Source organism: Amblyomma maculatum, chromosome 10 (genome assembly GCF_055883805.1).
Source record: "Amblyomma maculatum isolate TAMU_Amacu chromosome 10, ASM5588380v1, whole genome shotgun sequence".
NCBI classification, from domain to species: domain Eukaryota; kingdom Metazoa; phylum Arthropoda; class Arachnida; order Ixodida; family Ixodidae; genus Amblyomma; species Amblyomma maculatum.
Window position 1 is genome coordinate 18,564,342 of NC_139353.1, and position 14,882 is coordinate 18,579,223.

Sequence of the window (14,882 nt, forward strand, 5' to 3'; positions counted from 1 at the left end):
ATGCAGCGGCATTCTCCTCATCCTGGTCTGAGCCTATGAAACACTTGCGGGCAGTGCTAACCCGCTTGCATGAAGCAGGCTTGACGGTCAAAGCTCCCAAGTGCCAGTGGCACGTGCTGAGGTTGTTTACCTCGGTCACATGATTGGACAGGGTCATCGTTACCTTTCTGAAATAAAGGTGGCCGCGATACGAAACTTCCTGCAGACGTGCACAAAGACCGATATCCGGTCCTTCTTAGGTGTCGCCGGCTTCTATCAGAGGTACATCCTCAGGAATTCTAATATCGCGATTCCCTTGACGGATGCTTTCAGAAAAATGGAGCCCTAAACAATCGTCTGGGACTAAAGAGCGCTCTAACGTGTCAGCTTGTGCTACGATCGCCAGATTACACTAAAGAGTTCGTGGTTCTGATACTGTGCCAGAAACAAACGGGAGGAGAGGAACGCCTCATCCTGTATGCTAGTCACAAGCTGACCGGTCGTGAGCAGGCGTACAGCGCCGCAGAGAAAGAGTGTGCGTGTCTCATGTGGGCAGTTCAGAAACTATCATGCTACCTTGTCGGTTCGAGGTTTATCATTGAGACGGATAACTGCCCTCTCCAATGGCTGCAGACAACCCCTTCTAAAAATGGCCGCCTCTTACGTTAGAGTCTCGCTTTGCAGCATTATTCTTTTGAGGTGCGTTACAAAAAGAGGAGTCTCAACTGTAACCCCGATGGCTTAAATCGGTGCCCCTAACATGAGCATATAAGCCTCAAAGTTGTCACTTGGTGTTTTCCTTCGTGACCCAGGATTTTCAACATACGGCATTATCCTTGGCTAGTGTTTGAAAGTGATGTACGTTTGTAGTATAATTTTCGAATTTGTGGACGCTTTCCAAGTGCTGTTAAGCTACACCTTAAGATAGGTGGCTGTATAAGAGGGATAAAGCTTTGTATAACTTAGTGGAGTTGGTGTCGTGCTTGCTGGCTGATCGGTTGAGTTTTAAACGTAGTTGTGACGCTTGTGCGTACGACTAAAACCTTTTTGGAAGCCATTTTGTAGAGTGCTTTGGGAACAAGAACTTGCGAAAGAAATCTTCTGGCCGCCTGGTCTCAAGAGAAACGGAGTAGGACGATCGTGGGGAGCAGCATCATCGCGACAATCCCTTTGTACAACGGATGCAGTCTCTTGCCCTTCGGGATCTCCCTCCCCAGTGGGGCAGTCTGTTACGATCCACCATCGACAAAGGCGACAACCAACGCGACTGCAGCGAAAGGCAGCAAACGCAAGAGCATCAGTCAAAGCAGAGAGAATTTTGGCTATTTCAACGCCATGCATTCGGACGCTCCGCGTTTCCTCTTGCAGTCGTGTTTCGACAAGTTCGCCATGTGTCTACGTGCGTGTGTGTGCAAATGCAGTCCAAGCCCAGCGCTCGAGGGAAAGAGCGTCACCCCGGCCGGGCCGCTATGACTGAGTGGCGGAGTCTGCAAAGCTTGCTTTGACATGAATCCTCCCTTTCCATCTGAACTGCCGAGCGCATAAAAAGCAGCGGCTGCTTCCGGTGCGAGAGACGACGAAGAGACGTCGCCGAGACACCTGCTTTGTGAGTTGGTGAGTTTTCTCTTTGGGCCTGCTTTTCTGGCCGTTCCTACGTGATGCAGTATTAAGCATTGTTTTTGTTAGTCGGCGCCCTGTCTTTGCCCGGACTGCTGATGCCTTCCGCTAGACCTCGAGCCTTAAGGCCGACGCTTCCGTTGAGGCTTTCGAGCCACATCTAACACTTGTCAATTGTCACTCTCACATACAACTCTGTCCGCCATAATACTGCTGGATGCTCTCCATTCTATCTTTTCGTTATTGCCCTTCGATACCATCGCCCGAGCCGATGCCGCCCGGCAGATTGCTCGTCACAAGCTCTCTGCCTCCCAAGAGGTTCAAAAACGCCGCTAAGACGCTCACCACAGTGATGTTCATTATCCTCCCGGATCTCTGGTATTGCTCTGGCTCCCGTCCCGCCGTGTGGGATTGTGCGAAAAACTCTGTGGCACTGCACAGGTGCTTATCGTGTATTACGCCCAGTGGCCGACGTAACATATGAGATTACAGCGCTGCGCCGTAAATCCGTCCTCTACACCCACTTCCGAAATAGTGCATGTGGCCCGCCTCAAACCATGTTGTCAAGGGACGACGAGGACAAACTTCTGTGCTCGCGTGTTGAATGTGGGGAACGCGAGGACGACGAAGTGGGTGTGATTCGTGCTGGGCGCCGCTGGTCTGGTCAGCTACACCTTTGTCTGGTCAGCTACCCCTTTGTTTGGTCAGCTACCCCTTTGTAAACATCTATAAACACATCTACTCTGTGTGCGTGTAACTACGCTACATTATTATTACAACTCCACACCGCACGCCTAGCACGCACCGGGACATTGAATTTTGCCGATGGAGATAGTGTTACCGGGAACGCGTGTCCGACGAAGTGGTGTGCTCGCGGATGACGACGACGACCTAGGAGCGCGTGAAAGATGAAGGGCTGTTCTACGACGCGGACAGTGTGGGTGCTCGACGGCCCTTGAATACTATGTGCCGGGTTCTGCCCATCGCAGCGCAAGTCTTAACAAATGCTTCCCCGTTACAATATGATTTAGATTGACTTTGACATCACAATTTTGCATTTGTCTGAATAAAGTCCTTCCTAATATCGGCACATAAATGCGGATTTGGATAGGTACTAGTTTGAAATTTACTCCATGCTTTGGCCTGGCGTTTGGACAGCGTTTTGTCTGTAGGGGGAAGCTGAGTCTGGCAAACCTGTAATTCCTCAAAAGTTTTTTATAAGAAAACAACCTGTCCTTGCCAGGGTTTATAGTAGGTGGGATGTACGTTCCAGCTCGGCGGGACAGTTCTCGAGCTAGGTTGTGAGTCACCTCATTACCAGGAAGGGAGGCTTGAGCAGGCGTCCAGATTAAGCGAATGCGCTGTGAGGGCTGACAATTTTGCACAATACGTGCTGGTTGTCGGGAGATTCTTCCCAACGTGTAATTACGTATCGCCAGTTTTCAGTCGCTGACTATGATGTCTGCCGGGGTGGCCATTTTCTTTTCCAGCTTGTGAATCCGCGCCACCCCTGTGGTCCGTTGGATCACTCGGTATTACTCTTTGAGGAGTTCAACCTCACAGTATGTTAATAAAGCAGGCGCAAACAAGTAGACACTGAATCATCATTGCTGACCTCGTCGCATGGTCGGGTTATCGCACCCAACAGCTACGACAGTCAAAGCCTGTATTGTTTGTATATTTTCAAATAGCTAGCGGCATGCAGCTGTGCTCTCCGTTCCCTTCTCGGGCCACATCCTGCAGAGTCTGTTTTAAAAGCAAAAATCAATTGCTTCGGGTTTCATGGGCCGCAGCTACTACGGTCTGCCCCGAGTCGCCACAGTGCTTCTGCGTACGGGCGCAAATCCAAAGCAGTTCAAGGACTCTCATTACGGAAAGCACTTCTCATCGTCGTAATATGGTAACCACCGACATTCATCTCATGAAATATAATCAGTTATAGTGACCAAGGAAAACGATCTTGACGAATCGATCTTGCCAATAAATCTTGCCGAACGAATCGGTTACCTTGCAAAGCTTTAAAGTTTTCATGTTTCTTTAAAAGCTCAAGTTTTCCACAGTGACTAATAGACAAACACAGAAAATTTATAATGGCGGAGCTGATGCGAGGACATTGTGATGTCCTCAAGTGAGCAGGAAGGAAAAATCTTGGTGTGCCAGCTTTTACTGCGATCTCAGACCCAACAAGTGATCATTCTATAGCTTGAGCATGACCTTGGCAACAAGAACATTCACCACTGCTTTCGAAATGCTTAAATGATTTCAAGGCGAACCTTATGAATGTCCCAATCAGGAGCGAACTAGATGCCTTTTGACATTTACTCCAAACGGCGAATAACTTCCTATTTGTTCAACACGATACAGTTTCATGTAGTGCCTAAATTTCTTTCTCATTTTAGTATTTTACCCTTTCGCACCATAATGCATTATTCGGACGTCTTAGCACACTTGCTGAACTACGTGGCAAATTGTTGATTCGTGCTTCTTTGTTTCCTCTGTCAGGCGGTCTTATATTTATGTAGGCAGTTTGTTGATGGTGCTTGCTGCGCAGACAGTGTAACATGCAGCGTAAGACAGAATTTTCCGTGATCCAGTCTTGCCTCCTCGAAGAAAACATCACAGCTCTCTTAACATGCGTTCCGTTTGCTGATATGTGCAGAGGCCCCTGGTGTGTGCAGTGCCTGAGGCCAACATTAAGGAAAAGCAATTATGAGCAGCACGTGTAGAAACTGATTCCTGTCTCCAAATCTTGGCATGAACTCTCTATCTTCATCGAATCAACGCTGATACCGAAACAATTCTAAGCTTTACACTCTGACCTGCTTATGCAATCAACATCACGCTTAGCGCGAACATCCGTAAGTCTCTAATTTTACAAGCATTTAAAATAGGGGACATATCTAGGATCTTCCGGCAATTTTTAGCTACTGCTCGTAGAATGCAACACTGGTTTTAAAAGTGGCAGTTTTGTATAAATGTAATTTAGTCACACAAATAAATCAAAACATCGAACTAATATCTGATGTAATAAAATTCTAACACTACACGATACTATACTCGAACGCATGGAATCATAATTCAGGTCATTCCATGGTTTACTAAGGTAGCAATACAAATTACGAGCACTTTTAAGGCAGTTTTAAAACGAGCCATTATTGCGCATGCCCTTCTTACCTTTTAAATTTAACACATCTAGTTTTATTTCAGAAATATGTCTGAAACCGTTTTGTGTAGTAGGGCTGATGATGATAACGTTAACGATGAATTCACGTCTCCTAAACAACAATATATTATTTCCAGACGCGGCGCTCAGTTTTTCTGCCAATAAAGCAGCTGCTCAAGGTGGAGAAACCAAGGGTCTTAAAAGGGCCATACGTTTCTTCTAAAGCATTCTAAAACATTATTGTGGTAGAATGGTATCTATGTGCTCTACCTTAATACCTTCGAACAGAGCACAAACTGACGACTATCTTATTGAGCGTGAACATGCTTCTACTAGGAGTTGCATTGCAGTGTCTGCAAATTTTGCAATTTTATCCCTTGCACAAGGAGTTGCTAATCGGTCGTTACTCTCACAATCATTTATATCTCGCAGAATGTGCGTTGAAGACTAGCCGGAATGACTATGGCAACACAAGCCGCCTTCGTTCTCCTCGTCGCTACGACTGCGCTGGTGCCTCAGTGTGACTCCCAAGGGGAGATTTTAAGAGGATGGATTGAGCGGAAGCCTGGAAAAAGCCTGTATCTAGACCTGGCTAACATCCTTCTTTCCAGCCAGACAACACATAACAAGGACATGTATGACACGGTTGCCAATGTCACTGAAGTCTACTCTCGGGTCAGTGCTTGAGAGAAAGCGCTGTAGCCGAGGCGTTGTTAGTTGTGGTCAGGATCTAGTTGGCTTCGTAGGCTAAGGATAGACGAAGCTAAACGTTAAACCTTAGAAACGCTCACGAGAGAGCGACATAAGAACACAAAGGCTGGGAGGTTAACAACGCAATCCACAGATAGCTGGCCTAGACGCGGGACAGGGAGCAAAATGATTTGGAGGAAAGAGAAGAAGCCCACGGTGCCAATTCAGCATCGGTAGAAAAACCCTCGCGCTAATACAGAGCCCGCGAACAGCCGCATGTTAGCGTATGAAGTGCTCCTGAGTTTCACCTGCTCCTGCAGAGCATCGGTGTAAACATGTCTCAATAGCCACGTCATCTTCCGAAGAAATTGAGAAACACCTGTATCTTCCGAAGAAATTGAGAAATGCCTGTACAGCCTTCTTGACTTTGCCCGTACCTCCCTCCTGCCCCCAACCCCACCTTTCTCGTTTGCTAGGAAAAATCGCAAATGTGGCAGATTTAAAACTATTTTTTACGCGCGCGCCTCTAAAAGCAGCAGTGCTGCATAAGCCAAACGCGCAGTCACACATTTTCTGTCAGAATATTTGCTTCGACAGCCTTCTACAAGACGTGATCAGCAACGTACGGTTCTTAATTAACAATGATATTTTAATAGATTGCAGTTAAAAAATTTACCTGTAACTTGAAAATAAATTTGAAAAATAAACCCCGGATTAAAAAGGTTGTGTTACAGGGCTTATCACTGCAATAATCATCAACTTTCGCAGCTGCATCACACGCGCGGTCCCGCCATGGAGGAAGAGGGGGAGGGGGGGGGGGGGAGAGGAGCGCGCGCTGTGCCCGCTGCGGAGCTGGTTACGAGGAACAACGCCGACAGCGACGCGAAACGCACGAACCGGCGCCAAAGAGCTGCGCTGTAAAAGTTATCAGAAAGATATGAGATATCATTAACCTCACACATCAGTTCTTCATACCAAGCTGATACTTAACTCGTACTAATCTCATGTCATACAAATATATCACGCAACGTATGAGAAATACGCGAGATTTATGAGTTGGGTATCAGAAAATCAGTATGAGGTAACTGTGATCGTAGAGTTTCTTTTCACTAGAGCAAAATGTTAATTAGCGCGATTTAGTTAAATAGCTTAATATTTAGACAGTTTTGCAGAATATTTTGCAAAGAGTATGTTCCTGAAGATATTCGTTTTTCTATTTCGAGCCCAGTATTTCTCAAAGTTGCATAAAGCAACCATAGTCCTTAATAAAGAAAGTGATAAAATTACCATAAAAGTGGTCTTAGGCAAGGAGAAACCTTTTTTAACTACTACTCAGTACTGCTCACCGCTAGTTTAGATTAAGTATTCACAGACCTTGAATGGAAACAAGTAAGCAAAGGCATTCATGAAGAACAGTCTAGTACACGTTATAGAAAAGAAGTAAACGAGTTTATTAAAATTTGTTCATTTTAAATTTAACTTATAGAGTGATACATTACAGCCCCAGAAAAGTAGCTAATAATTACCAGGACGAATCGATTGCGTTACTTTTCATCAATAATTATTGCCATATAAAACTCTCTACATTGCGCCTTGCTGGAATTTTTACAAGCTGTCAATTTTCAACAAGTTATTTTTCAAAGCTTTCGCGAATTTTGCAACAAATCCCAGTCGCAGCAGCAGCTTTCTGATGGAGCTGAATTGCAAGGCGGTCTGGTTCTGTACAATATCAGAGCTCATTAAAGAGCCCCTGGTGGTCGAAATTTCCGGAGACATCCACTCCAACTGAAGAAATCAAACACTTCCACCATAATCGCTGAAAACAGAGAATTGCAAGCGACCGCGTTTTCTGGGCATTACAAGTTTGTGCGTCTGTGTGTGAGCGTGTTTGTGTCAGAATTTCTATACGAATTTGAAAAGTATTATAACAACTAAACGTTGTGGGAAAAGCGCCAGGGCTGACATACGCAAATGTTAAGCAACTACCGATACCGCACAGATATTTAAGTCGCTTTAATTGTTTAACTTTGCAAGCTAGAAGACATTGAATAGTCGTTCTCAGTCGCCTTTATTCATTTTGAAGCAGCTGGTGTCAAGCCGGGAATACAGGATCGTCTTCACTACAGCTCCGTCAAACTGCACGGTCGGCGAGGACACTTACTCTGCCCAGCAGTGCGTTCCAGTCGGAGAGGTGAGCTCACATGGCTTATTTCGCGTACAGAAGAACGAAATAGTTGATGAAAGTTCTTACCACAAATTGCACAGCACAAATTGCGCAGCCACTTATTAGGTTTCTTTCTTTATTTTTACTTTTTATGTAGAATAGCCTACGCTGGAGCTGAAATGAACTTTTCGTGCTTATGGTTCTACGCACGTGGCTCGTGCCATATGCTTCGTGCATACAAGTGCTTCGCATATTAAAGAGTACTCGTTACCTTTGTTGAACTACTGCATACTGCATTAGAGTTAGAAATAAACGCACTATTTGGTTTCGTATTGTTTTTCTCTGGTCACACAATGCCAATTAAACAATAGTCGAAAACCTGCATAATTATGTCGGAGATACGACAAATATCCCGCAGTTCTATTCGTAGCGTCATACACATTGCCGTACAATGTGACGTTACATCCGTGCTGTCGTACATTCACAAATTACGGGAGGCATTCCGTCACGATTAATCTTGAATATAGCGTGTTGAGTTCATGTAGCATGCCATCTTTATGTCCGAAGCTTATGGCCGTTTTCGCCCGCCAAATAGTCTTATCGCAGCAGTGTCGCAACCCATGCCTGGCATGTTGCTGACGTTGAGCACTCGTTGCTATTGTTACGCGGAGGCAAGCCGATGAAAACAGGAGAACAGAGGACAGAGAGAAGATGCTGCAAGGTCGTGAGATGACGTTTAATGAATCAGTGTGCGGGCCTTGCGCATGAGCTCCTGCCCGCGCCACTGCCCTCTTCTTCCTCCTTCGTCCGTAACTCTATCACTTATGCAAGCCTGTAAAATAATCAACACGCGAGTGAGAATACTTTCACATGCCCAGAGGTTGGATAAAAAACAACGAAGGCGGAGTTACGAATATATATCGTGAACGGTGCGATCGCAGTTTTTATGAACGTGCTGGCATGAAGGAATGACGCCAAGGTTCCATCTTAGGTTCTCTTCTGTTTCTTATATTATAAATGATATTGTGTTAATGCCCCAAATCTCAGAAATAGTGTTATATGCTGACTATACTAATATATTTTGTCAAGGCAATGAGCTTACTGCCTTAATGAAGAATGCTAACTCATGGCTCGAATAATTATCGGTGTGGTTACAACAGAATAAACACTCAATACAGATAAAACGAACTATATTATCTTTCGGGCTAGGAACAAAGCACTTGACAGTAATATTAACTTCGTTTTCGAGGGGCGAATTTTAATTGTGTGACCACTCAAAAATTTCTGGGCATAGATTTTCACGAGAATTTGATCCGGACACAACACATAAATGGTATGAACAAGGACCCGGTGAAACTCTCCGAATGCTGAAGTGATGTAGGTGTTCGCTACCAACGTGGTTTAGCTCCAGCTTTATTTTAAGAATACAATTACCCTTATAAGATTACTCAAGGTTACAATAATTTATACTAGTTTGAGGCACTGTCATCAAAGGTAATTTAGAATGTCTCCATATTCTACAAAAGAAAGGCAATTAGAAACATAAAAATGCAATATTACGTGAATACTCACCTCCACTGTTTCTAAAAAATGAGATTCTTGCAATTATATAGACATCGTCTAGCACTGATTATTTTCACGCATTTCAAAAACAATCTAAGCTCTTTTCGTGACTAGTACCGTCGTTCGAAATGCGCATATATTTTTAGGAAAGATTCAAGTCTACTGAGAAACGTTAGAAGTTCTTACGGCACGTAATCATTGGACTACCAGATCGCTGCGCTTTTGTATCTATTCCCTGAACTGGTTGACATTCCAGCGGATGCAGAGTCACCACGTGCTTTTCAGGCGTGGGTAAAAGTTTATTCTTAGGGAACCAAAATGACCTGCCTCCTTAATTGTTCTCATTCATATTACTGTTATGTTCATGCTGCACTGTTTCTTCTTATAATATTGTTTTGTGTATATGCAACTGTTGCTTATTCTTCCCGTTTATGTCGTAATAAATTAACTGATCATGCGATTTAATCATTGTTTGGAGAAAATTATCTTATACCTTGTTGTACCTATCATTTGAGTTTATAAAATGCTCCGACCACATTATTTCATTACTGTGTTTCCTGCACGTGATGAAAGGTACACTGCATATACCGTACTCTATTCTTCAGTGCTTTTGCAAGCATTGAGAAAGTAATGCATGTCGCCGGGTGGCGAGGCCTCGTCAGGTGTATTTCAGATGCCTTTTCCCTCGTCAATATTGGTTGAATGCTCGTCCTGTGACCTCTCTCCGTAATATTTGTATCCGTTCGTTTTCCCATCAAAATAAATACAAGCAATACATATCGAGACCACATTAGATCTGAAAGTTGCAAGGAGCTACCGAATCGGGGTGCGGATTCGCTTTTTAAAGATGGAATTAGAATTAACTTTCCAGTCCACTTCGATGCCAAGTCAGGCACGCCAATCCATGGGCCACGCGGCTTGGTTAAAGCGGGACTGTATATGTCAGGTGATCGCCTACGTTATCGCGTCATAACTTTTGAAGGTAGATCTTAAGTGTCCCCCTATATTTTTGTTTTTGATTGCTGTCGTAATAATTTCCTCTTTGTGATCTAGCTCGCTTTCTTCGACAATACTGATGCGTATACGGAGATGCTCGCACGCCTTAACTGAACACTAACTATAGGTATTGCTGCACGATCGTACCGCGCTCATAATTACAACGCCTGACACTCAATGTTTCGGAGCGAAATTTGTATCCTAGACCGTCCGCCTCTTAACCCCATCTGTCTGAGAAGTCTTGAAGGTCCCTGAAATAGTGTCCCACGGGAAGTGCCTTGTCAGCTTGAAGGGGTTTCTTTAGTTTTAAGTGCGCCATTTCAAGCAGCCAACAAAATTATTCTTATTTCCTTCTCGTGTCCAAACTTGTTGCTGTGCGTATAGAGGCTCTCTTTATGTTTTTTCTTTCTTCAAGCTAACTGGTCTCTATCTACGTCAAAATTCCTTTTTGGTAGGAGCCTGCATCATGCCGCATTGCGCTGGCGCCACATGCATTAAGGCATCTTTTAATGCTGGCAAATATATTTCATCGCTGAATCACGTTCGATTAAGATTTCTAATTTATGTCGAGTGTGTTAAAATGGTTCCATAACGTTTGAGGTGCTTGCGCATCTTTTTGGCGAATATCTGCCACCCACTGACCGGTCGTAATCGTAATCTGTGTCTGGCACATATTTCGGGCATTGTGTTTCTGTTTCCTGTACTTGATCCCTTTATCTTCAATTTCAGGTTAGGGTTAAAGAGGTAGTAGCAAGGCAAAGCACCAGTTGCCATAGCTAACTGGTTGCAGAGTGCGGAGATGGAAATCCTCTGTCCAAATTTAAGGAATAGTAAAGAAGGTCAGAGCAAGAGAGGGTGGGCTAGAGGATTTGGAGATGAGTCGATAGCCTAGAAATGCGCACGACCGCACTGTGGCTAGCTGCCACGGGAAAAATTTGTAGCATAGCTGTCATGAAGAGAGGAGGTCATTACAAGGGTGAAAGAATGCGCAACCTGATGGTGATGCTACGTGAAGAAGCCGAATGGTTGCCACCGGAAGAAAATAGAAGATTATGGGAGAGTGCAAGAATGCAGAACAAGCGAGCAAGAATAGAAGACGGAAATAGAGACGCGGTTAGAGAGCGAGAAGGACCATGGCAGTAGAGGGAAATATGGAAGGCGTAAAGTGAAAAGCATGAAGGAGGCTACATTGGGCGTAAGGAGAGAGGGGTCATACTCAAATTGAGTTGGCTGATTAGTAACATGTCGCGATCATATATTATCACGCAGAAGACAAGGAACCCACGACAGACATGTTCGGCTCGATGCGAAGTTGAAGAGGCTCAGCATCGTAATAGTCGGCCATTTTATTTCAGGCGCCATTGTGCATGGAAACGCTTGATTTCTGTTTGGTAATCTTCAAGGGCCCCTAGTTCACATTTGTAGACTTTTGTTCGCAGCCTAAGCCTCATCTAGATCAAGGTACAAAAAATGTAAGGCTGTTTACGTGCATGTGAAATTCATGTTTTCTGGTTTGAAAAACATTTTAAGTTTTGCTCAAAATTTCGCGGACGCTTAAAGCTAATATAAATAGCCAATGCTTTTTTAATGTCTCCTTGTATATTCCAGGTCGATGGTCTCTGTTCGGGAATCATATACTACGATCCTGATTTGAATATAACTGACGTGTCCGACTTCAACTGCTCCCCGTACTCCCAAGATAATGGAAACTGATATCAGACGTCTCGGACAGTGCTGAATTGACTCTCCAGCCATTAATACGGCATTTCAGACCTCCATCTTCAAACAGCCATAGCGCCGAACAATTAGCAATATTTTGTCTCGTGTTTACAAATCCCTGAATTTTAGAACCTTTTTGGAATAAAGCTTGTATAACATAAATTAACTTGGAAGTTCATGTTTTGATCGCATTTGCCTCTTTCTGCGTTTAACATGTATTCGTATACTCAATGAGGTACTAGAACCACCGCTTACAAAATCGGCATGGTCTGAGCTGAAGCAGTGTAAAATCATGACTGAGTGCTTAAGCCATGGCTAAGGCTAACAATAGTTCTTTGGTGGCAAAATATGTTAAAACCTTCCTTCCGACGCTTGGAAGGTGAGCTACTTAACACGGAAAAAAGTGCGACCGTTACATAAGCTTAACACATCTATTATCTAAAGCACAATAAGGCCATTACGTTGTCAATAAAGGTGGGTATGTTGACAGCGAAAAGCGATCTACATTTGCCGAGCTACGCAAATGCACGCACCAATGCCCTGCATGTCATGTAAGTGTCTCTATCAGGAGTCAATAAGAAAGTTTTGAACTGTTGATCTAAAATTTAGTATACATTTAAAGCACGTTACGTACCGTTTAGAATTTTTAGCAAGAACAATTAAGGGTTCACGAAGCCTCCTGAACTGTGCACTTCGACAGCCTTGTAATAGAAGCTGTTCGTATAAGTATTATTATTGCAAAATAAAAACTGACTGTGACTTAACTCAGCTAAGCCACGATATACAAACGAAAGCAGTAGTAGCCGTGCACGGGACCGAACCCTTCCACTGTTGTTGCTCTTGTCGCAACTTCTTCTCTGCCGCCTCACGTCATTACTTTGCAAGTGTCTCTTTTTGCTCTTCGGGACTTTCCATCGCTCGTTTAGCTCTCTCATTTTCATTTGTCCTGCGTGCCACTTGTTCACGGTGAGCGATGTCGGCAGGATAAGCAGATTCGGTATGCAGGTGGGCGTAGGATACCCTCGCACTAAGCTTTGCTGCCTCATCCATATCATCATCATCATCATCATCATCATCATCATCATCATCATCATCATCATCAGCCTGATTATACCCACTACAGGGCGAAGGCCTCTCCCATATTTCTCCACTTAACCCGGTTCTGTGCTAGCTCTATCCACTTGACCCCTGCGAACTTCTTAATCTCATCCGCCCACCTAACTTTCTACCGCCTCCTGCTACGCTTTCCTTCCCTTGGATTCCAGTTTGTTACCCTCAGCGACCATCGGTTATCCTCTCCTCGCACTACATGTCCTGCCCATGTCCATTTCTTCTTCTTAATTTGTACTAGAATGTCGGTAACTTGAGTTATTTCTCTGACCATTCTGCACGCTGTTTATATCTCTTAATGTTACCCCTACCATTTTTCGTTCCATAGCCCTCTTGGTTGTCCTCAACTTAAGTAGAACTCTCTTGGTTAGCCTCCACGTTTCAGCCCCATAGGTGAGTACAGGCAAGATGCAACTGTTGTATACTTTCCTCTTGAGCGATACCGGTAAGCTGCTAGTCATAATCTGCGAGTGCTTGCCAAATGCGCTTCATCCCAATCGTATTCTTCTTGTTATTTCCTTTTCGTGGTCCGGATCTGCGGTTACTACCTGTCCTAAGTAGACATATTCGCCTACTACTTCCAGTATTTCGCTACCTAATGTAAACTGCTGTTCCTTCCCGAGGCTGTTGAACATTACCTTAGTCTTCTGCATATTGATTTTCAAGCCTACCTTTCTACTTTTTCTGTCTAGGTCATCAATCATTATTTGCAGTTCATCCCCCGAGTTGCTTAGCAAGGCAATGTCATCAGCAAATCGCAGATTACTGAGGTATTCTCCATCTACCCTTATCCCTAACTGCTCCTATTCCAAGCCTCTGAATACTTCCTCTAAACAAGCTGTGAACAGTACTGGGGAGATTGTGTCTCCTTGCCTAACACCTTTCTTTATGGGAATTTTGTTACTTTCTTTATGCAGAACTATGGTTGCTGTGCAGCCACTATATATATCTTCCAGCACTTTCACGTACGGCTCGTCTACCCCCTGATTTCGCAATGCCTGCATCACCGCCGAGGTTTCAACTGAGTCAAATACTTTTTCGTAATCAATAAATGCTATGTATAAGGGCTGGTTATATTCCGAGAATTCTTCTATCACCTGATTGATGGTATGGATATGATCGATAGTAGAGTACCGTTTCCGAAACCCTGCTTGATCCTTTGCTTGGTGGCAGTCTAAGGTTGTCCTGATTCTATTAGTGATTACCTTAGTAAATACCTTATACGTAACAGACAGTAAGCTGATTGGTCTGTGATTTTTAAGGTCCTTAGAGTCCCCTTTCTTGTGAATGAGGATAATGTTTGCGTTCTTCCATGGTTCCGGTACTGTCGATGACACCAGGCACTGCGTATACAGGGTGGCCAGTTTTTCTAGCACGATATCCCCCCCCGTCCTTCGGCAAATCTGTAGTTATCTGATCCTCTCCAGCTGATTTCCCCCTTTTTATAGTTTCTAGTGCTTTCTTGACCTCGTCCTTCGTCACTGGTGGAACGTCTGACTGTTTTTCCCTACCGCCAATCTCATTACGGTCCTGACTACTTTGGCTACTGTAGAGATCTGTATAGAACTCCTCGGCTACTTTGACTATCTTGTCCATATTCGTGATGACGTTGCCCGCTTTGTCCCTTATCGCATACATCTGGTTTTTGCCTATGCCCAATTTCTTCTTTACCGCTTTAAGGCTTCCCCCGTTTTTTACAGCATGCTCAATTTTGTCCATGTTATACTTCCTTATATCGGCCACCTTGCGCTTATTGATTAGCTTTGATATCTCGGCCAATTCGATCTGGTCTGTTGGATTGGAAGCTTTCATACTCTGGCGTTTCTTAATCAAATCTTTCGTCTCCTTAGACAGCTTACCGGTATCCTCTCTAACTATCCT

The 14,882-nt window shown here is 44.2% G+C and overlaps 1 protein-coding gene across 1 annotated transcript; it reads left to right on the forward strand.

Annotated features, from left to right (window-relative positions):
* The first annotated feature begins 4,260 nt into the window (after positions 1-4,260).
* LOC146175739 (cystatin-2-like) lies at positions 4,261-12,032 on the forward strand. Its single transcript, XM_084580857.1, has 4 exons — positions 4,261-4,454; positions 5,192-5,434; positions 7,536-7,640; positions 11,781-12,032. The coding sequence occupies exons 2-4, from the start codon at positions 5,216-5,218 to the stop codon at positions 11,883-11,885; spliced, it is 429 nt and encodes a 142-aa protein (XP_084436983.1). The 5' UTR covers positions 4,261-4,454; positions 5,192-5,215; the 3' UTR covers positions 11,886-12,032.
* The last annotated feature ends 2,850 nt before the right edge of the window (positions 12,033-14,882 follow it).

Bases quoted from the DNA above. Each gene is read 5' to 3' on its own strand.
- LOC146175739 (XM_084580857.1), top strand. From the start codon at position 5,216: ATGACTATGGCAACACAAGCCGCCTTCGTTCTCCTCGTCGCTACGACT. The intron at 5,435-7,535 runs GTCAGTGCTTGA...ATTTTGAAGCAG, and splicing joins TCACTGAAGTCTACTCTCGG to CTGGTGTCAAGCCGGGAATA. The intron at 7,641-11,780 runs GTGAGCTCACAT...TGTATATTCCAG, and splicing joins AGTGCGTTCCAGTCGGAGAG to GTCGATGGTCTCTGTTCGGG.